The following is a 23,393-nucleotide window of genomic DNA, read 5'->3' on the forward strand; positions in this document are numbered from 1 at the left end:
AAGAAAGGGCCCCCACAGCCATGTGCATGGACCCAGCCACGTCTTCCCTCCAGAAGCAGGTAGGTGATCAGAGCGTCTTCTGCATCCCTGGGTAGGGTGCTTGAGCCCCTCAAACTAGCTTCCTGGCTGAATGGTCCCTGGACACACTCAGGGCTTCGGCAGAGACAAGGCTTCCTGACTGAGGAAGCATCAGTGTGTGCTAGGCATGCTGGGGGATGGGGGAACTGGAAGGGCTATAGCATCTGCCTTAGTTACCTAGATACTGATTGCCCTGTCCCCATCCCAGACGGTGATGGGTCCTGCTGTCTCTTTCACATTCTCACCTCTACTCCACAAGCAAGACCCACTGGGTTGCCTACAAACTCCAGCCCAGATGTCACTGTTTTTATGTTCTCCGTGGTCTCTTAAGTCCAGCGGTGTCAGGGAAGAAGAAGTGAAACAAAGGCAACTGGCTTCCTTCAGACCCCGCCAGCCACCTCCTGTCAGCTTTAGCATCTCTCCCTATGCTCAGCAAGGACAAAGGAAAGTCCCCTAGGAGCCACTGATGATAGAGTCATAGCCATAAAGTAAAAAACGGGAAAATAAAGAATAAACTCAAAGTTTTAAATGTGCAATTTTGCACAGAGAATAGCATCTTGGTTTTTTGTTTGTTTGTTTGGTTTTGGTTTTTTTTTCCCCCTCATGCTCAAAGGGGAGAGTCAGATGTGGTGTAATCCTAGTACTTCAAAGCCTGAGGCAGGAGGACTGTGAATTTGAAGCTAGCATGGAAGGAAGGAAGAAGACAAGAAGAATAGGAAGGGAGGGAGAAAGGAAGAAAGGAAAGGAAGGAGAAAAGGAAAAGGGGGAAGAAAGGAGGGAGGAAAGGGGGGAAGAACAAGGAAGCAAAAAGAAGGGGGAACTATTTTCTTCTGTGGCTTAGCTGGATAGAGAGGTTATTTTGTAATGGGAAGGTTAATAGTTCGATTCCATGCTTTAGACTCTATCTTCTTTGTGTGCACGTGCGTGTCATGTTTTAAAAAAAAGAAAAGGAAAGGAAAGGGGGAGGAGATGACTCCAAGCACTCAACATTGATAATTAATTAATAGTTAGTAACACTTATTAATTAATAATGACCATAATTAATTATTTTAATGAGCAGAGTCAATGTCCCAGTCCACTGATAACTGGCTAATTGTACTGTAAAACACCCACACCACAGAGACTAAGCCTTCAGGGAAGGGGTAAGAACTGACGGACAGAGGCCAGACACAGGCAAGCATTGAGATCTGGAAGACACTGATCCAGACAGGAGGTTGGCCAGCAGGTCTGAGGGCGGAGGGGGATTAGGGTGTGGAAGATTGCGAGGTTTCCCTGGTTGATGATGGGTCGCCTCACCGATCACCACTATCACACCATAGCAAGTCTTACACAAACCTGTCTCCACACAAACAGGAGGTGTGTAGGGAAGGAATGTTGTCAAGCAGGGTAGTACTACTTCTCCATGTCAACCTCAAGAGTGTGCATTTGTTGGGGACCAGAGGGCTAGTACCACTAGTGGCAGGAACAGGGACGTTCGGTTCTGTGACATAGACAGGGTGGATGCTGTTGTGATTGCACCTGGCTGTCTTCTTTCTGAAGTTTCCAGTCCATCCCAGTTGGCTCTTTGTGGTCTCTCTGGTGCATCAGCTGACCCCTTCCAGGTGCATTGGCACAGTTTGACCCTTCACTTTCAGTCCTTGAGTCTAGCCACCAGCTCTGATCCTACACCTGGAACCTTAGTTTGCCACAGTCTACAGTAGGGCTGGGAACCCTTGGACTGCATCCTGAGGCGGCTCCGGGATCCCAGAAGTGTGTGGCTGCGTGTTCAGGGAATAATTGAGGTGCATGTCTGAGCCCCTTGGAGTGAACACTCCTTCTGGAGTGTGGCTCTCAGTGCAGTAGCCCGAAAGACTACTGTCCTTGCCATCTCTACGCACCTGGATAGATGGGTACGGAACAGGTGACTACTTGAGATGTTCTGAGGTGTAGAGACATAGCTTAGCCACTAGGGGTCAGTGCAGCCTGGAGATGGGTCCTGTACAGAGTATACTACTGAGGACCTAAGGAGACAAGCTGCAGGGGAAGAAGGGTGCCATGGGGTGAGGAACACATAGCCTTCCCTCCCCACCCGGAGGGACTACAAGAAGGTTCTGAACATGAGATTAGCCGTCCCGCACTCACCTCATTTCCAGTCAGTGCAGAGACTCCATTTCTGTGTAGGTACCCAGCTGAGACACCCTGGATCCTTCCAGATCTTTTTTTTGGAGCCTGGACTTTCCTAAATGTTACACAGGTGGATCAGGGGCTGGCATCTCAGGGGACACCCTAGGGATCCAGTCCCAAGAAGAGTCTGTTCAGGGGTCCAGGGAAACCACACCCCGTGCTGAGGTAGAAATGGCACTGCCAGTGTTTGGGTTGGTTCTGGCGCCTCACTAGCAGGAAAATATTTTTCCTTTCTTGTCATAAGTTATGGGCCTGGTGTCTCCCGAGAAGCCAGGTTAGATGACATGGGTGATTAAAATCTAAATCCTTTCGTTCTGTTCTCTTTTGTCTACTACCATCCTCATTAATGCAAAGCTCGGTTTTTGTTTCATGTCTCAAATTTCATGATTTTTCCATGAATCAACTCCCTCCCGAAACACAAGGTTGCCAGGTTCTGGTGGATGGATGGGCTCAGCTCTACTTTCCAGAAGTCTTTTTTTTTCCCTATGAATTTTAAAAGCAAGGGAGTGGATCACACTGCACCTGGACTTTCTCTGCGGGAAGGTTTCTTAGGGGGACTGCCTGTTCAAAAGCTAGCTCAGGGAAGCAGGAGGTAAGGAATTCACATGAGTCTCAATTCGAGCCCCTGGCAAAAAGCACTTTAAACTCATACTCAACTCCAGAAATTCATAGCTCCTTCTTAATTTTTTATTGCTTCTATTTTTAGAGTTGATGTGAAATGCCCTGGAATGCTTTCAAAATAAAAACATCAGTTACAGCCCCCCCCCGCGCCCCTGGGAGTGGTGGCAGCAACCCCCCACACATTAAATCATCCTGAACAGGATGGCCTCAGGTAGCAATCTCAAGGGATCATGAGAATGACATGGACTGCTTCCTTGAGCAGGATGGTGGCCAATTAGAAACTCAGGCTAGGGAACATCCTTCAGGCAGCAACAGGACGGATGAGGCTACCTCCCACCCCATTCCCGATCCCTCTAGAGAGCCCCAGGTGTGTGTCTTCCTTTCAGTAAGTACCCGGTGGACTGGATCACTGTCTAGCACAGACTCAGTGGGAAATGAGATGAAAGCTAAAAGCCACAGCCCCTGCCTCTCCTTAGCCCTGAACATACAACAAAATATGTATTTATTTGGCCTGGGAGAGATGGCTCAGTGGTTAAGAGCACCGAATGCTCTTCCAGAGGTCCTGAGTTCAATTCCCAACAACCACAGGGTGGCTCACAACCATCTGTAATGGGATCTGATGCTTCTGGTGTGTCTGAAGACAGCTACAGTGTACTCATATAGATAAAATAAACAAATAATACTTTTTTTAAGAAAACAAAGTATGTAGTCTAGAATGGAATTATCTATTCCCACCCCCGGGTCCCAATACATGATATTTGTTCTCACAGGAAGCCTGCATATTATTTTTTTTTCAGTAATTTTTATTTATTCGGTTTTACATCCCCATCACAGCCCCCTCCCTCCTCTCCTCCCAGTTCCACCCTTACAAATCCCTCCTCCCGTGCATATTTTTTTAATTATTATTTTTTGTAGTGCTAGGGCTAGAAGCCAGGGCTTGGAGCATGCTGGGTAGGCTCTCTATCTCTACCACTGAACTACACCCTATTTCTGTCCCTTGGATGCTACTGGACCACCCTGAAACCCCACCGCAAGCTGCAGCCTGTCTTTTCATCCCTGCCTTTTAAAACAGTGGGCCTGAGTGTGCACAGGGAACGAGGGTATGGCCTATGCACGAGTAGCACTGTGAAATGAACTCTGCCAGGTTCAGAGAGGGGCACCCTCGGCCCCCACCCTGTGGACTGGGGATTGCTCCCGACCTGTCTATGAACAGAAAACACTTATTGGCCTCTGCTGACAGCCTGTCATACAGATTTGCCCTTGTGGGCTGGCCTGATCTCTGGGACCAGGAAATGTTAACTGGAAGCTTGCAGGTGTTTGTTCCAGGAAAGCACCCACACCCAACTTACTTGATGCATTTGAATTCTGTTTATTTAAACCCAACCCACCCTATTTAAAGTCCTATTGCAACATGCACTGTGTGTGTGTGTGTGTGTGTGTGTGTGTTGGGGGGGATGTTCTCTTGCTTTCTCCCTTCCATGTCCCGGAGCTCTCCTCCCTGAGGCTCCAGAACCTTGAATTTTCTGCAAGTGCACCCCCAAAAGCATCCTGTGGTAAAGTGGTCCTGGTCCTGTCACATTTAAGGGTTTGATTTTTGTCTCCGTCCCTACTCTCTTCATACACAGTTCTAAAGCAGGACTCCCAAGATTGACAAGGGTCCAAAAACAACTCTATTTTCAGGTCAGTGTAATGTCTTCTATTGTTCCCAGTGAGATCATTTTCAGCTACTGAGAAAAACCAGCGATTCATCTAAACTATATACAAAAACTATATACTATATGTATGTATATACTGTAATATATATGTATATTAGCACATATATGTGCTATAAATGCTGAGGGAAATCCCGTGACTGTTTTTAAAGCCACCCTGTGTCCTGTTGTCATCCTGCTGGGCCCTGTCTAGAAAACCCAACTCTGATGGTGATCAAGCAGCCCTTTAGGGCCCCGCTCCTTCAATTGATCGCAGGAGAAATCTTTCAAAGGCAGGAGGCCTGCCCCAGTGTGTCCATGCGTGACTGGGGCTGCAGTGGGCTTGGACCCCATTCAAGGAGGTGGGGAAAATGTTGCAAAGCTCCACCTCTCCTCTCCTTAGTTCGGAAGCACCGCCTTCAAGGTGTGCTCCTTAGGAGTCTAGGCGTTGTCATGCAGATCTAAAGCCACGCCCCGCCCTTTCACGCAGGATGTGAGTGAACGTCCCGACTTCATAGATTCTCCAGTCCCCTGCTCCTGGTTTTCCCCAGGCTCTCACGGAGCCTGCCCCTTCAGTGTTTGCTTGTCCCCTGATGGGCAGTAACTAGTGGTTTGGTGACAGGTGGCCTCCTCCACCAACGTCCAGGAACCACAGCATGCGAAGGAGAACAAGGTCCTTCCCACTGTCACCTCTAAACTAGACTATTTTTTTTTCCGTTTAAATGTTGCGCTTTAAACGAAATAGGACCCGAATCTGGTTAGCTGCCCAGTAGATTTCAAAATCTGGAGTCAAGCATTTTAGCTACCGTGAGGCTGGAGTCTAACAGTCCCCGGTCCCCTGCCACCGCCACGACTCTACCGAAGTTTTCTAGCACCTCTGTGTCTTGGAACCCTAGATTTAACCCTCACGACGCCAGGGGCATCTAACTCATAGATCAGTCCTGCCAGGTGCTTGCGAGGCTTGAACCGCACTCGGCCCAGAGGAACTGTACAAACGACTCTTGGCAGCAGCAACCCGGGACCCTAGAGCAGTAGTTGAGTGCCGCGCCCCCAGGGCCCCGCCCCCCGCGGAGGCTGGGTGCGGAGGCCGCAAGGGAGGGGGCTGGAGCCCAGTCCCCGCCGGGGCCGCGCCCCCACGTCTCCATGGAGATCATCGGGGCGCGCACCTCCCGGCTGGCTCCCTCCCCCTCATCTCCCCCACCCTGGGCTGAACAATGAGCGACTGGGAGGGGGCGGGGCGGGGCCGGGGGCGGGGAGAGAAAGAGTGGCGGGGGCGCTGGCAAAGCATACCGCCCAGCCAGAAATTCGTCGCCGGGGTCTGCGGACCGTGTGGTGATCGCAGCCCCCGCCCCGCCCCGGGCCCGCCCAGCTTCCCACGCCCGCCCAGCGGAGTCGGTGCTGGGGCCACCTGGAGCCGCCTGGAGCCGGCGCTGCTGCAGGTTGATGCGCGGCGCCCTCCCGGGACGCGCGGAGGAGCCATCTTGAAACCAACTTGGCAAACTTTCGCAAAGTGCTCTCGAAGTGGAAGCTGAGCGGGAGGCCGGGCGCGCGGCCCCCGGTGTCCTCGCCAGGGCCCCCGGGGAGGCTGAGCGCGGGCCGCCCCGAGGGCCCGGCGCTGGGCGCGCGGGAGCCGCCCCCCGGCCGCGCCGGGTGGATGCGGAGGTGCGCCGGGTGCATGGATTGTGCTCCGGCGCCCGGCTCGGGCTGTGGCTCCGGGCCATGGCGCCGTCATCGCCGCGCGTGCTACCCGCGCTGGTGTTGCTGGCCTCCGCCGCCCTGCCAGCTCTGGGGCTGGGAGCAGCCGCCTGGGAGCTGCGGGTGCCCGGCGCGGCCCGCGCCTTCGCCCTCGGACCCGGCTGGATCTACAGGTTGGACACCACGCGCACGCCTCGGGAGGTGCTGGACGTGAGCCGCGAGGGGCCAGCGGCGGATCGGCGGCTTGGGCTAGGCTCGGGGACCCGGAGTTGTGCACGCTTGGCCGGGAGGCTGCTGCCGCTGCAGGTCCGGCTGGTCGCCCGTGGCGCCCCGACGGCCCCGAGCCTGGTACTGAGGGCACGCGCCTATGGTGCCCGCTGTGGGGTCCGGCTGCTGCGCCGCTCGGCCGGTGGTGCGGAACTGCGCTCTCGGGCCGTCCGCTCGGTGCCTGGGCTCGGAGATGCGCTCTGCTTCCCGGCCTCAGGAGGCGGCGCAGCCTCACTAACTTCGGTGCTTGAGGCCATCACCAACTTCCCCGCCTGCAGCTGCCCGCCGATCGCAGGGACCCGCTGCAGGCGCGGACCCATTTGCCTGCGGCCAGGAGGTTCAGTTGGGCTGCGCCTGGTGTGCGCCCTGGGACGCGCGGCAGGCGCCGTTTGGGTAGAGCTGGTAATAGAGGAGATCTCCGGTACGCCCTCAGAGTCGCCCTCGGTGTCGCCATCGTCGCCTAACCTGTCCCAACCTCGGGCGGGGGTGGTGCGACGGTCTAGGCGGGGCGCGGGCAGTAGCACGAGCCCGCAGTTCCCGTTGCCCAGTTACCAGGTGTCAGTGCCTGAGAATGAGCCTGCGGGCACTGCGGTCATCGAACTGCGCGCGCACGACCCAGACGAAGGCGAAGCAGGACGCCTTAGCTACCAGATGGAGGCGCTGTTCGATGAGCGCTCTAATGGCTACTTCCTCATCGATGCCGCCACCGGTGCAGTGACCACGGCCCGCGCCCTGGACCGCGAGACCAAGGACACTCATGTACTCAAAGTTAGTGCTGTGGACCACGGCTCCCCGAGACGCTCAGCTGCCACCTACCTCACCGTAACTGTCAGTGACACTAACGACCACAGCCCGGTGTTTGAGCAGTCTGAATACCGAGAGCGAATTCGAGAGAACCTCGAGGTGGGCTATGAGGTTCTGACCATCCGTGCCACCGACGGGGATGCTCCTTCCAACGCCAACATGCGCTATCGTCTGCTGGAGGGCGCAGGTGGTGTCTTTGAGATAGACGCACGATCGGGTGTCGTGCGCACACGGGCTGTGGTGGACCGTGAGGAAGCGGCTGAGTACCAGCTGCTGGTAGAGGCCAATGACCAGGGTCGCAATCCAGGCCCACTCAGTGCCTCAGCCACCGTCCACATAGTGGTAGAAGACGAGAATGACAACTACCCCCAGTTCAGTGAGAAGCGCTATGTAGTTCAAGTCCCAGAAGATGTAGCTGTCAACACCGCTGTGCTTCGAGTCCAAGCCACTGACAAAGACCAGGGGCAGAATGCAGCCATACACTACAGTATCGTTAGTGGCAACCTGAAGGGTCAGTTCTACCTGCATTCACTTACTGGGAGCCTGGATGTTATCAACCCGCTGGACTTCGAGGCCATCCGGGAGTACACCCTGCGCATCAAGGCACAGGATGGGGGCCGGCCTCCTCTCATTAATTCCTCAGGGCTGGTCTCAGTTCAGGTGTTAGACGTGAATGACAATGCACCCATCTTTGTGAGCAGCCCCTTCCAGGCTGCCGTGCTGGAGAATGTGCCCCTCGGCCACTCGGTCCTGCACATCCAGGCAGTGGATGCGGATGCAGGGGAGAATGCCAGGCTGCAGTATCGTCTGGTGGACATAGCCTCCACTATCTTGGGGAGCAGCAGTGTCGACTCTGAGAACCCCGCCTCTGCTCCAGACTTCCCCTTCCAGATCCATAACAGCTCTGGTTGGATTACTGTGTGTGCAGAGCTGGACCGTGAGGAGATAGAACACTACAGCTTTGGGGTTGAAGCAGTGGACCACGGTTCACCACCCATGAGCTCCTCTGCCAGCGTGTCCATCACGGTGCTGGATGTCAACGATAACGACCCCATGTTCACGCAGCCTGTGTATGAGCTGCGTTTGAATGAGGACGCGGCTGTGGGGAGCAGCGTGCTGACCCTCAGGGCCCGAGACCGTGATGCCAACAGTGTGATCACCTACCAGCTGACGGGTGGAAACACCCGCAACCGCTTTGCACTGAGCAGCCAGAGCGGTGGTGGCCTCATCACCTTGGCACTGCCCCTGGACTACAAGCAGGAACGCCAGTATGTGCTGGCTGTGACCGCGTCCGATGGCACGCGTTCACACACTGCACAGGTCTTTATCAATGTCACGGATGCCAATACCCACAGGCCAGTCTTCCAGAGTTCCCACTACACGGTCAGCGTTAGTGAAGACCGGCCCGTGGGCACCTCCATTGCCACCATCAGTGCCACAGATGAGGATACGGGTGAGAACGCCCGCATCACCTATGTGCTAGAGGATCCGGTACCACAGTTCCGCATTGACCCAGACACTGGCACCATCTATACCATGACGGAACTTGACTATGAGGACCAAGCTGCCTACACGCTGGCCATCACGGCTCAGGACAATGGCATTCCTCAGAAGTCAGACACAACCTCTCTGGAGATCCTTATCCTCGACGCCAATGACAATGCACCCAGGTTCCTTCGAGATTTCTACCAGGGTTCTGTTTTTGAGGATGCGCCCCCGTCTACCAGTGTCCTCCAGGTCTCTGCTACAGACCGGGACTCAGGCCCTAATGGCCGCCTCCTGTACACTTTCCAGGGTGGGGACGACGGAGATGGAGATTTTTACATTGAGCCCACATCTGGGGTGATCCGTACCCAGCGCCGGCTAGACAGAGAGAATGTGGCCGTGTACAACCTTTGGGCTCTAGCTGTAGATAGGGGCAACCCAAATCCCCTCAGTGCTTCAGTGGAGATTCAGGTGACTGTCTTGGACATTAATGACAACCCCCCAGTGTTTGAGAAGGATGAGCTGGAGCTGTTTGTGGAGGAGAATAGCCCTGTGGGTTCAGTGGTGGCAAGAATAAGGGCCAATGACCCGGATGAAGGTCCAAATGCCCAGATCATGTATCAGATCGTGGAGGGCAACGTGCCAGAGGTCTTCCAGCTGGACCTACTGAGTGGGGACCTCCGTGCCCTGGTGGAGCTGGATTTTGAGGTCCGGAGAGACTATATGTTGGTGGTGCAGGCCACATCTGCTCCTCTGGTAAGCCGAGCCACCGTGCACATCCGTCTCCTGGACCAGAATGACAACCCACCAGAGCTGCCTGACTTCCAGATCCTCTTCAACAACTATGTCACCAATAAATCCAATAGTTTCCCCAGTGGTGTGATCGGCCGCATCCCAGCCCATGACCCGGACCTATCTGACAGCCTCAATTACACCTTTCTGCAAGGCAATGAGCTGAGCCTGCTGCTGCTGGATCCCAGCACGGGAGAGCTGCAGCTCAGTCGGGACCTGGACAACAACCGGCCACTGGAGGCGCTCATGGAGGTGTCTGTGTCAGGTGAGTGGCCTGTGGGCAGGAGCTGCTCCCTCGGGACTCCCGGAGAGACGCTGGGACCCGCCAAAAGCCGCCTGGGCATGCTTAGACACATATGGGCAGTGCCTGGGCAGCCATCTTGGCATTTGCTCCTGTGATTTGCACGGTGGGGGTGTGCTCTCTACCCAGGTCTGCAGAGGAGGAGGCACCTCACTTCAGCAGCTTTGTGGGGAGCAAGCCTGGGCTGCTTCAAGCTCACATGTAGGGTTTTTCTATGCTTCTCCCAAATCATGCTGTTAAAACCTGGCTTTAGGGTTATCCAAGTTGTCTGGTTTGTCCAGTGATGTTTCTTCGTAAGCCTGCTGCATGCATGGCTGTCTGGAAGGATCAAAGGTCACTCCCTGCTCCATGTGCCAATTAGTTCCTGGGTGGGACCGTTGGAAATTGCTGGATGGTCCCTGAGTCACCCTGTAATATGGCTGGGGTTCCCTTGGTCTAGCTTTTCTGTCTCCTCTAGATAATAACAATGGGCTCATATGTGCTGCCTCTGGGTGACTCTTTGAAAAGCGCAACCCTCTTTGATCTTGGCTCCGGTCCCTGGACTCGGGCTTATAATTTGGGAGTTTGTTCATAGGCTGTACAGGTTAGTGTGAGAACCAGCAGCCTGCTTCAGGGCTGGTGGGGAGGTGCAGGAGGATGGGCAGAAAGGAGAGGAAGTGCCAGCTCAACCTTCTCAGGCTTGGCAGCAAACCTGCTGTGTGTAACAAGGCCTGGGTGCTGGGAGACCCAGAGGAGAGAGTGTTGAACAGGGGGCTAAGGGACAATGAAAGGGTCGTAGTGGCTCTGGGAGGGACCCGGCTGCTTGGAGTTCACAGGTATGGATTCCATCAGCTGGGACAGGCCATTGACCAATATAATATCAGGGAGGAGGGCTCAGGTGTGTGGAGCCCTGAGTCCATGTTTCATGTTGACAGGAGGTTATGGGATGTGATCAAATGGAAGGTCTGTTTTCTACTTGTCTCATTACACTGTTGGCTGAGATTCTTAAGCAGGAGGAGCCAGGGGTCACTAGGCTCCCTTCTGGTGGTCTATTAATACCATGTGGGACTTCAGGGCTTGGTTTGGAAGCAGTGTGGTGACCCAACATGGCTTTGGTCGTGATCTATCTGTTGGGGAGAAAGTGGAGATACAACCTTGGAACACACTCCTAAGTTGTTAACCATGGTTGTGGCTGCTTCTAGTAAGTTCTGTTTCCTTCAGCTCTATGTCTTCTAGATAAAATAGAGTAGAAAATTTAACCAAAAAACGGTTGGGCCTAGTGTTGGCATTTTGTCTAAACTCCACACCCACAGTTACCTGGCAACAGCCAAGTAGGCCTGGCCCACTATAAAAGGGGCTGCTTGCCCTCTCCTCTCTCTCTTGCTCTCTTGCTCTCTTGCTCTCTTGATCCCTCTGTCCCCTCACCCCTTCCCCTTCCCTTCCCCCTCTCTCCATGTGCTCATGGCTGGCCTCTACTTCTCTACTCTCTTTCTCTGCCTTTCTCTGTCTCTACTACCCTCTGAGCTCCCCTCTGAATAAGCTCTATTCTATACTATACCAGTGTGTGGCTGGTCCCTCAGTGGGAAGGGATGCCTCAGCATGGGCCCGCAGAGGCATTCCCTTCCCCCATACTTCACTACACACCCATAGGACATACTCTTTATCTTTTTATAAACACATCACCTAGATCTGGGGAGAGTGTAAGAGTGTTTAAGGGGGAGTAGGTCCATGCTGGAAACTGGGGCATTTGTGTGTCTGCAATGGATGGATTCACAGGGAGGTGGTTTGTAGTACTTGTGTAGACACACAGTCTGACCACAGCTGTGGCGCTTTAGGGCTCCCACTGCTTGGTGATCATCAGGGACTCTTGTCTGAGATGGTGTTCTCCCGTGAACCTGGGGCCTCATGTGCCTCTGCACATCCGCTCTGTGATGATCATTCCCTCCGGCTCTGACTCCCAGCAGCTTTCTAAACTCTCACGTTGTTCCTACTGTTCCAATGGCAACAGGAGGTTTCCGCATAAAGACACAGACGGAGGCCCAGAGGTGTGGAGCAATAGTCTGTGGGGCAGGGGCTCTGTGATCAGGATGAAAACTTACCCCACTGAGGGAAGAGGTTCCAGGGATGAGTTACTGAACTGACTTAATTCCACCACCATTTGGGCGATCTGTTAGGATGTGCATGCCGCCATGCTCTGGCCCTTAAACAGTCCTTTGACTGTTTCATTCTTCAAAGAAGAGATTCACTGTGACCACAAGGCCTGCAGGTCTCAACAGCAGGCCAGCGAAGAGACCAGACCAGGCCTGGGTTCTCCCGGAGGCGACTCTTGCATTTTATGAAGGAACAGTGTGGGAAAGCTGTTGATTCAGACTCATTCAGCAGAGCTTTCAGTGTCGAGTAATTGGCTTTACAGTATTTACAGCCATGCCCTAAAGCCTTTGAAGCTATTACTGCCCTCAAGTGCTGGATCTACGGCCTGGTGGTGATTGGGTCTTGCTGGAGCCCTGAACGGCTTCAAGCCCTCAGCCCTGAGAGGAGCCTGATGGATTGGGGAGGGGTACCTGGTGGAGATGGGGGGCTGAGGGACTGGGGGCAGTGTGTGAGGTGAGGGGCTGGGGTGCTAGAGAGAGGTGGGAGCTGGGAGTGGGGGGAGGTGAGGGGCTGGGGTCCTGGAGGGGGGGGGTAACTGGGGGCCAGGGAGGGGATGGCCCTTTTCAGTGTAAAAAGATTGTTGATGGTTCTGTACTCCTCCAAGATAAAACTGTTTTTTAAAAAAAATTTCAGTCTACAGGTGATCATTCAAATAGCTGCCTTTTTTGCATGCTGGTCTTTCTAGGTGTTCTTTTTCTATTGTGGGGTGTTTGGATGCCGTTTTCTATTCTGTGCTGGTGAGTTTTTCTTATGGACATAGGGAAAGTTAGTTGTGTTGGCCTTTCTCTAATAACAAGTTGAGAAATCAAGTGCTGAAGATTTTCTCTACAATGTTTATTTATTTTTTATTTTTTTAGTGATACTGACATTCCATTATGTATTTAGTTAGTGTGTGAATGTGCACAGATGTCGTGTACCACGGGGTTCATCTGGAGGTTACAGGATATCTCCGATAGTTGGTTCTCCCCTTCCACCAGGCGGGTCCCAGGACTTGAACTCCAGTTGTCAGGCTTGGTGCTAAGCCCCTTTCCCTGCTGATCCCTCTCACAAGCCCCCAGCATTGACATTTTTAACACACCTGAAACATGTAGGTGCCTGTAGTTCAGGGCTTCAACCTCGCCTTAGAGAACATGGCTGTTGGCGGGAAGGCACAGTTCCTGCCATGGCTATTAATATGTGTCACTTGTGGATGTGGGGAAAGTATTATTTGTAGGGTCAGAAAGACTGGCTGATGAGTCATTCAGACGTGTCAGAAAACATCAGAACGCAGCCAAATAATGAAGCCGCTTGCCCCAGTGGGGAGTGCACGGTGCAGAGCCGTCCAGGCTTGATCGGCTTTGGAGCGTATTTGCCCAGTTAAATAGAGGATATCACAGTGACTTTTCAAACAAGGAAATGAGCGGATAGTTGTGCCAGGCATGGTCTGGACATGCCGTGTCATATTTCCCATAAAACTCAACAGTTAGCAAAGAATCAGAGGTGCTTAAACCACCCCGTTGGCAGAGTTAGCCTTACTCAGTGACACAAACCGCTGGGAAGTTAGGCACTTGGGGCAACCAGCTAACTGAAGGCTTTGATAACTTGGAGTGTTTAAATTTTATCTATCTATCTATCTATCTATCTATCTATCTATCTATCTATCTATCTTGGTTTTTCAAGTCAGGGCTTCTCTGTGCAATAGCCCTAGCTGTCCTAGAACTCTTGTAGACCAGGCTAATCTCTTAAACTGAGAGATCCACCTGCCTTTGCCTCCCAAGTGCTGGGATTAAAGGCATGTGCCACCATGCTTGGTGTTTAATTTTGGCATTTAATATTTATTTATTTATTTACTATTTGTTTATTTTGAGACTGGCTCTTTCTGTGTAGCCCTGGAACTGCCTATGTACTGGAACTACCCTGGAACTCATTCTGTAGTCCAGGCTGACCTGGAACTCAGGGATCCGCCTGCCTCTGTCTCCTGAGTGCAGGGATTAAAGGTGTATATCAACGTGCCTAGCTAATGTTCCTTATTGAATACTGAATATTGAATACAGTGTAGCTCCAGGCCTTCTGAAGATGGATAGAGATAGATGATAGATAGATAGATAGATAGATAGATAGATAGATAGATAGATAGATAGATGATAGATAGACAAATGATTGATAGATGATAGATAGATAGATAGATAGACAGATGTTTGATAGATAATACATAGATAGATGATAGATAGACAGATGATTGATAGATAATAGATAGATAGATAGACAGACAGATGTTTGATAGATAATAGATAGATAGATAGATGATTGATAGATGATAGATAGACAGATGATTGATAGATGATAGATAGATAGATAGATAGATAGATAGATAAGTTCAAGGAGGGCAGGGAAAATCCAAGCTATAGTGGAGAAGAGGAACTGTGCAGTGTGGACTGTGTAGCAGGTACCTGGTAGTGGGTCCTGGAGTGGCAGGCTTCCTCGTGTCTGGAGAGGGCTGACCCTACGACCCATCAGCTTTGTCAGGGGTATTTAGAGCAACGGCTATGCTATGGTCCACCTGTGGCTGCTGCATGGGTGAAGGAAAATAGAAGAAGCTCAGGAGGCTGGTCTTGGTCCCTTGAGGGTGTATCTGTGGAGTGTGATTGGCAGGGCAGAGATGTGCCCGGCTGGGACATCAGATCCCAGAAGACGAGAGCGTCAGTGGCAGTTGACGTACTTTATGTCAGTAACTTTCCCCAGGCCTGTCAGGGCATATTCAGTTCTTGTGGTGCTACTTCAGGATACAGACAGCAGGCAATACTGTCATCATCCCATCCCTGTGATAAGCAAGGGCAGGACGCATAGGGCACTTAGCCTGTGGCAGCAGTGGGGCATAGTACACAAGATGTGTGTGATCCGGATCGGGCCCAGGTCTCACTTTGGGGGACCACAGACTGAGTGGGCTGGTAGCTGGGAAGAGTTGTGTGAGTTGGAGCAGGCAGGGACACGCAGAGAAGAATGGAGGGGATGATCAATGGCACATTGAGTCAGGGACCTGAGGTTAGTGGTCTGACTAAAGTGAGCTCAGCATGGGTTCTGTGTCTCCATACGAGCTGGAGTCCAGGGTCCCCTTTCCGGAACAGGAGACACCATTGTTCTGAGTAAGGTATAGAAAGGGCTAAGACACAGCTGTCTCATGTGCGTGCGTGTGTGTGTGTGTGTGTGTGTATGTGTGTGTGTGTATGCGCATGTGTGTGCACACACAACCATGCAGATGTTCACCTAGTGTGGGCCCTGGCACCTTTGGGTGTTGGTAGTTGGGGTGACTATCACTGCTGGGCAGTAGTGCTGTGTCTCTGTGAGTGACTTACTGCATGAGGAAGGGCCTAGGACATGGCCCAACCACCAGCCATAGGGCACCAGGATACAGCTAGATACCCACCTCAGCCCTACGTACAGTGGCAGGCAGGTGGAACTCAGGGGAGTAACATGAAGGCCCTTGACAAAACTCAGAGAGTGGACATGCCTCAAAAGTGGCCCATGCTCCTGGTGACACCTGAACTCATCCACAATCTGCTGTCACCGTTGAAAAGACCACTTGGGTTTAGGCTGACACACTGCCATCAGAAACCTGTTGGGGAAGTAAGTGGTGGAAGGTGGGGGCCCCTGGCAGCAATGTGTGTGCCTGGGGTGTGGTGTGTGGCCCTGTGCCACGGGCCTCTGTCCCTGCCAGCACTGGGATTCAAACAGAGGTAGATCTTATCTTGAGAGGCAGAGCATGTGGAAAATACTCATAAGTTTGGCACAATTCTTTTAGCTTGTAGCCTTGGGGGGGAAATAGTTTACTAAGTTTTTTTTTTTCTTGTTGTCCTGTAACCTGAATACAGGTTTGCATAAATGACCAGAATTAAATTCTTGGTGTGGTGTGGGGAGAGGCGGCAGTGAAAGACCTTGGCTTCCTGTTGCCTCCCAACATGGCGACCTCTGCTTGGAAGGGTAAGAAGAGGCCACCTGAGGAGACATGGAGGGCTGGGGCCTTCACTGGAAGGGTCTGAGAGACCAACTGCTCAGCCAACTTCTGTGGATTGTTTCTGGAATGAGCTGTCCATCTGAAGGGATTCAAGGGCAGAGCTCCTGCCAGGTCAAAGATCAGCAGCTCCACACAGGGGGTCGAAGGCAAAGATATCCCAAAGATATCTTCAGTCTCTCTTTGTGTACCTGGAGACTTGGCTGGAAAGGGCAGGGCTAAGATTTTTCCCTTCAGGGAACTGTGGTTGAGGTTCTCACACATGTGCTTCCGGTGAGAACTTGGGGACACCTTGGTGATTCGTTTACCTTTTGCATTGTTTACCTTTGGGTTCTAAAAGTGAGAAAGCCCATATCAGCCCCTTGTCTGTGTAGCTGCAGTAGGATCTGATCACTTGAAGACCTGGAGAAAGGCACACACACACACACACACACACACACACACACACCAGGGTCCACTTTTCAGTCAGCCTTTCCAACACAATTTTAACTCCTTCCAGGGCATCTTTCAGGGCACAGTGGGTTTCTGAGAGACTGGCCTTGAATGTCTCCCCAGTACCTCAGGACCCCTTTATGAGAGAGAGGAGTCATGCTGGCTATCAACAACTTGGACTGGTCAGCTGAGATCGGGTGTCAAATGTACACAGTATGTGGCATGTCACATCTCAGAGCTGTTGGAACAGGTGTGTTGTCTTTGGGGACTTTGTGCCTGCATTTTCCTGGGGTGCTGCTCATGAAAGTGAACTTTGGGTCAGCAGGTGAGCTCTGAGTGCCTGGGGCCTTTTCCTCAGAGTGACGATTCCCTATTTTTCAGACATGGAGATAGCCTTGTGTCCCCAGGTCACTAGTTAACAAATGTCAGAGGGGAGATGAAGTATGGCTCTCCCCAGGCCATACCAGCCTCTTTCCTCTGTCCCTGCATTTGGTTTTCCTGCCTTCCTGTGAGCCATGGGGCTGCTCTGTTGGGATGCTTGGGTGTTGCTGGCTCCCAGCAAAGGCTAGCTATGGATGCTAGCTTAGGGATTAGTGGTTGCTGAGGTCTTAGGTGAGGGGCAGCTCCCTGGGGTGGGAGGACTGGCTTTCTAAGACTCCATCCCTCTCATCTCCATTGTCCCACCAGATCACTTTACCCGCAGCCTGGGTTCTGGAGATGGGATGCTGATGGAGCTGACGGAGGGAAACGGGTAGCATTGTCTGTATCTAGACCTGGGCACCGGAAGCAGCTAGTCAGGGGAGGTGGGCCGAGCAGGTTTAGGAGGTGGCTCAGAGACTGGTGTATGGCCTTGGCTTTGGGCCTTTGGATTTAGTTTGCCCCCTGGGTCACGTGACATGTTGAAGATGGGGGGGTCTATCTTCCTGAGGTGGCTGGATCTCAGTTTCCTCAGTGGAGCTGGACCAGCAGGCATCATCACTATAGGAGGATGGTGAGGGCTGCTAGAGACACTGCCTGAGATAGCATCAGTGACTGTGGGTGCCACACTGGTTAGGCTGGATGTGAGAGACTAAATATCCCCTTCCTCTGGTGGGCTGGTGATCAGTCTGTGGGGACTGTCTCCCTTGCCGCTCCACTCTTTGGTCTTTGTGTCTGTCTGTCCTTCTTTCTGTTTCCAGCATGCCAGGATATCAGGGATGTCTGTCCACTTATAAGAGGCCTCACTGGCAGCCAGTGAAGACCTTGGGCCAATAGGATGTCCCGTGAGCAAGGGTAGCAGCCATAGGGCTAGGGAAAATCTGTTTGGCTGACACAGTTCTGAAGGAGGGTTGGTTCTGGAACCTCTGTGCACCCATGTGAGTTGAACCAAAGAGTGTAGTCCAGCTGAGGGTGGCCTTAGGGTGACCTGGGGGTGGCTTTGCAAAGCTGTCTGGTATCAGTGGTCCAAAACTAAGCTGGCATGGTGTGTGTGTGTGTCCTGTGTCTGTCTGTGTGTGGTGGATGACATCCTATCAGTACTGAAATATAACACATCTTACACCCTGAGGTATGCCCAAGGTACTGGGTGATGCTGTCTTCTGCCCAGATGCCCAGTGGGGCTGCTTCTGCCTTCTCTGCTCTGCACTTCTTTGGTTTGGACTTCCCCTTGGTACAGTGCCACTTTCCTGCCCCCCCTAACTTGTGGGAGCGTTCCCTGCCCTCTATATTCTACTTTCCTTCTCTTCTCTTGGGCTCTGTGGTCATGTGGTCCATGCACCTCTTTTGTAGAGGGGGTGATCATGAGAGGATCATAGTTCGGGAGGGTGCAGGGCTGGGTAATACGCATGGGTGTAGCCCCATGGCATGAGTGACTGAGCTGAAGGGCTAACAGTAGAGATGGGGACGGGGGGGGGGGGGGGATAGGGTCTCTGTGCGCTCTCTTGCGTGAGGGTGAGGAACAGTCATAGGAAGCAATGGACTTTGGGGTAAAGGTACCGAGTGAAGGGGGTGTGAATTTCTCACTGTGGGTTAGCATTTAGGCCAGTAAAGTTCCTTTTGAAGTTTGAGGAAGCATACATAAGGGGCTCATGGTGAGCTCTGCAACTGCCTTCTGAGGCTGTCTCCCTCTGGACTGTAAAGGGGGTGTGTATTTATTTAGGGGGTGCATGTGCGAGCCATGACATGTGCAGGTTAGTCAGAGGACAACTCATGGGGGTCAGTTCTCTCTACCATGTGGGTCCCAGGGACTAAACTTGGGTCAGGCCATCAGATTTGGTTAAAGTGCTTTTTCCTACTGACCCACTCCCTTCTCAGTTTCTTCAGGCCACTTACTCACCTTTCTTCCCCCTCCCTCGACCTCCCTCCCCTTTCCTCCCTCCATCCCTTTTTATCTTTGCTTTGCCCAGGTTGGTCCAGAACTGACTATATATTCCAGGCCAACCTTAAACTCCAAGCCATCCTCCTGCTTCAACTGCCCAAGTAGTTTACGTCAAGAACTATTACAACCAATCTCTCTCTCTCTCTCTCTCTCTCTCTCTCTCTCTCTCTCTCTCTCAATAGTCTTTCCTCCTCCAGTTCTGTGTCTTTATTTAAAAACAGTTTGAGGATGTGATTCATATCTAATCTAAATGACGCTTGGTTAAGGTAAACTAACAGCAGCTAATTCAAATAAACCCATAGGCAGTGTTAGCGTTAGGAGATAAGCGTGCTCTTGCAGTGCCGTGACTGAGAACGTCGATCTGGTGGCAGCCCTACAGTTCCTCCGAGGGACACCGCTGCACCAGTCACACCCTGGGTTTTCCTCTCTGATGCCTTGTGTGTGGGGTCAGAAGCCAGAAGCTGCAGAGGCTCCTTGAGAAACTGTCTCCTGTTGGGAAGAGATGTAAGTGGGCCTTCTGGAGGTGACACCTGGCCTGTACTCTTCTCTCTGACCCCCTATAGATACCTCTGGCTCTCCTAGAGCATTGGCATGTCTCCTTTCCCTCCCTGCCTTTCTCTAGGGTGAGAATTACCCAAACAGAAGTCCTCCAGGTGGCCAGCTGTGGCTTGGAGATTGTCTTCTTAGCCTTGTATAATATCTCACTTGAAAACCTTTAAAAGGCTGGTGGGATGGCTCAGTGGTTAGGAGCACTTCCTGCTCTTTTAGAAGGGCCCAGTTCTGTAATTAAAATAGTATAAAAGCAAATAATAATAATAATAAATAAAATTCCTCAACCTAAAACTGACCTTAATACTTGCACGTAATTAAAATGGTATAAAAGCAATAATAATAATATAATAACAATAAAAATAATAAAAAAGAAGGGTCCAGTTCAATTCCTAGCATACTCATTGGGGCGTTCACAGTGCCTGTGACTAGGTACCAGAGGATTCCCATGCCTCAGACTTCCAAGGACACCTGGACTCATGTGCAAATACCTACCTCCCCGACAGACACACATATGTATAATTAAAAATAATAAAAATAAATCCTAAGAACTGCTAGGAAACACTTGCAAATTGTTAGCTGGCAAGGGTAGTTGTGTTCAGAGTGGGTGGTGAGCACCGACTCAACAAGAAGGCAATGTGATTTTAAAAGTGGATGAAGGTTGTAATAGACACTTCTCTGAGGAGTCAAAGACACACCCCTGGGAATGCATTTTGATTGGCATTTAAAGTGTTTAGCAGTTTGGCTCAGTGATCCCGGTACATGAAGACCAAGGAGGCTTCTTGGACTGTAGGCAGAGGGACCTGTAAGCCTGATGCCTAGGGACCCGCTCCTTTATCCTTCCCTAATTAGAACGAGTGCCACACAGCATGCGGACCCTAGTGAGAGCATCCTCACAGACTTCCCACTCCGTAAATAATTCAGGAAATGATGGTGCACTGGGTTCTGAGGGAATATTGTGCTCCCAGGGGTCCTTTAGGGAGGGGACGATCGATGCTGGTCACATGGCAGCATGGAAGTGGTACAGGAGCATTTAGGACAATAGCATGCCCTCCCCCTGTGTCCTGAAGCCAAGCGAAATGGCAGAAGTCAGCCCTCTCTCCTAGGCATGGAAAATTCTACTGTGTAAGCAAAAGTCCCTCAAACCTTCAAAGATGGGAGAATGGAAAATATGAAGGTTTATTGTTCTGAGAAATTTCCTGTCTCTCTGGCATGTGGTCATCGGAGGTCAGGGGTGCACGCATGTGTACAGGGCAGGAAATCCAGTGGGGGACTTACCATGTGCCTGTATGAGCTCCCCAGCGTGAACATATATGTACTTGGGCAGATGAGACCAGAAGCCAGGCCAGGACAGGTAGGGATGGATTCTGCCTTCTGGAACCAACTGTGTGCTAAATGGAAAATGACCAGTGTTGGATGGGGCTATGGGAGGGCAGCAAGCCAAAGTGGCCTCTTAGACAGGAAGCTGTTAGCTTTGGGGTTGACATAGCCATCCGGGTCCCCGGTTTAGTCTGGGAGATCTATGTGTTTGTAGCAAGAATTCTTTTTCCCTTCCTGTTTTTTTTTTCCCCTCATGGGCCCGGTCTCTTTTGAACCAGAAACACATGAAATAATGTGAAAATCATGCTAAACTTTTCCATGGCCAGGCTTGTATCAGACAGAGCCCTTCCTGTTCTCTGCAGCCAGGGAACTTAGGCACCTGGTCTGGGAGGAGTATCTTTGTTCCTCTGTGCAGTGATCTCTGAGAAGAAACTGCCTTGGCTAGCTACTGGGCCACTCTGGGGTCTATGGTAGGCATGCTGATGGCAAGTAATCAATGCCTGGAGTACCCAGGAGGTAAGAGTCGAGCTGTGGAGTTTTGCTCAGAAGTCTGTTGTTTGGGTTAGCACAGTCTGGGGGCAATGACATTGACTCTAGCAGTTACTAAAGGACCAACTGCAGTCACTGTCTCAACCTCTGCTTTCTCCTCTCTCTCTCTCTCTCTCTCTCTCTCTCTCTCTCTCTCTGACTTATTTGTGTATACATGTGCATACTTACACATTTATATGTACACCATGTGTATGCAGTACCTCCGCAATCCAGAAGAGGGCATCAGATCCCCGAGATCTAGAGTTACAGGCAGTTGTGAACAGCCTGATGTGGATGCTGGGAGTGGAACCTGGGTCCCTTGGAAGAGCAACAAGTAGTCTTAACTCCTGAGCCATCTCTCCAGCCCCTTGCATCTTTGATTTCGGAGACACTGCGATTCCCTGTAATTTTTTTAAATTAAGATTTATTTATTTATTTATTTATTTATTTATTTATTTATTTATTTTGTGTGTGTGTGTGTGTGAATGTTTTGCCTGCATATATGTCTGTGTACTATGGGAGGTCAGAAGAGCGTATCAGATCTCCTGGAACTGGAGTTAGAGATGGTTATGAACCATCAGATGGGTGCTGGGAATCGAACTCTGGTCCTCTGAGAGAACACTAAGTACTCTTAACTGCTGAGTCATCTCTCTGGCCCTACCTCTCTTATTTTTAACTATGGCTCAGCTCACAGGACCCTCCAAAGTGAACAATGGATGGTGTCCAGGACAGTCACGTGTTATATGGCCCCAGATCTAATAGAACACTGTTATGGAGGCCTGGCCCAATCTGGGCACTGTGTTCTCCTACTGTAGATCCCTGACCTCAGGCCATCTATGTCATCTCGGCCTCACTTGTCTCTGGGATACATGCTTCCCACGTTATAGAGTGGAATTGTGGACCAACATAATATCCCTGTTACCACCTGTGTGCTTTATGGGCATCAACTCTTCCACCCACCCAACCTTCCTCAGCCATCCAATTGAGGTAATTTCTGGGCCTCCTGGGGACCATCACCCCCCTGGGGTTGGGCACTCATGCCTGTTGTCTTCTCACTATGTCTGTGCTCTCAGGATATTCTGGGATCAGGCCAGACCAGGTCAATGTGTACTTTCAGAGAGCCTCTGACTGAATGGTGGACAGAGGAAAACCCCTTTCCGCTCAGTCTCCCATACTCACCTATTCTTGAAAAACTAATTGTATCAACCAGATGAATCAGCCAGGCTCCAGTGGTGTGAAACAAGCCACTGCAGGGGCTTATTTCAAGATGTTAGGGGTTCACTGAAGGGAACTGGAACTGGAGGCACCAAAGGGGGCCTCTCCCTCACTACAGGGCCTACTTAGGACCCTTCTTACCCCTGAGAAGCTGCCCTGCAGGAGGCCTGTGGATCCCCCACCTACCTCCCCACAGGCCCCAGAAATCCATTCTAATCAATAAACTATAGCTGCAGCCACAGCAAAATGGCTTCCTTCTTCCTAAGGGGTAGCAACATCCAGATGGGGCCTTCAGGTCTACAGCCTGGCAGCTTACAGACTTTTAGGCTCTTGCTCTACAGAGATATGTACAAGGCAGGCCTAGCACCCAGGCCTGGCTGGCACCAGTAATAACACACTAACTTTTCTGCAGCTAACATAGTAACTTAGGTAGGAAGAACTCCTTACCACCCAGGAATGATAATTAAACATAGTGCTTCTTAACAGGGTTTTTTTCTAGGTAGGTATTCGTATGGGTGTGTGTGTTTACAGTCAGTCACCTTGTATAAACTGTTCTGTGACTGGTTCTTTTCACTACAAGTCTGCCGTGAGGTTTCAGTAACTAAGTCTTTGCTGTTCCATTTCATATGGTGGAATGGCATCTCTCTGGGCTAGTGTTTAGCTACGGCTAGGATCCGTGTCTTCTGTAATGGTCTGGGGTTTCTGTCTTTCCCCTTCAGGTAGCTTCCTAGGAGTGGACCAAGGTCCGGGGCATATTGATGGTTTTCTATTCTGGATTTCTTTTCCCTTCCTTCTCTCTACCTCTTTGAGACAGGGTCTCATGCAGCTTAGGCTGGTGTCAAATTCACTATATAACCAAAGATCTTCCTGCCTCCACTTCTGCAGTGGTGGGTTTACAGGCGTGTGCCGTCATGCCTGGTTTATGCAGTGCTGGGGATTGAACCCAGGGCTCTGTGCATGCTAGGCAAACTACCTGCC

General features: G+C 51.5%; 1 protein-coding gene across 1 annotated transcript in view; it reads left to right on the forward strand.

The window, feature by feature from the left end:
* Positions 1-6,272: 6,272 nt before the first annotated feature.
* The window catches only part of Celsr1 (cadherin EGF LAG seven-pass G-type receptor 1), a 135,221-nt gene continuing 118,100 nt past the window's right edge, over positions 6,273-23,393 (forward strand). The window contains exon 1 of the mRNA XM_028753680.1: positions 6,273-9,861. Within this exon, the coding sequence (XP_028609513.1) occupies positions 6,273-9,861 (3,589 nt within the window). The remainder of the gene's footprint in view (positions 9,862-23,393) is intronic.

Source organism: Grammomys surdaster, unplaced genomic scaffold (genome assembly GCF_004785775.1).
Source record: "Grammomys surdaster isolate TR1022 unplaced genomic scaffold, NIH_TR_1.0 125953, whole genome shotgun sequence".
Classification (NCBI taxonomy): Eukaryota; Metazoa; Chordata; class Mammalia; order Rodentia; family Muridae; genus Grammomys; species Grammomys surdaster.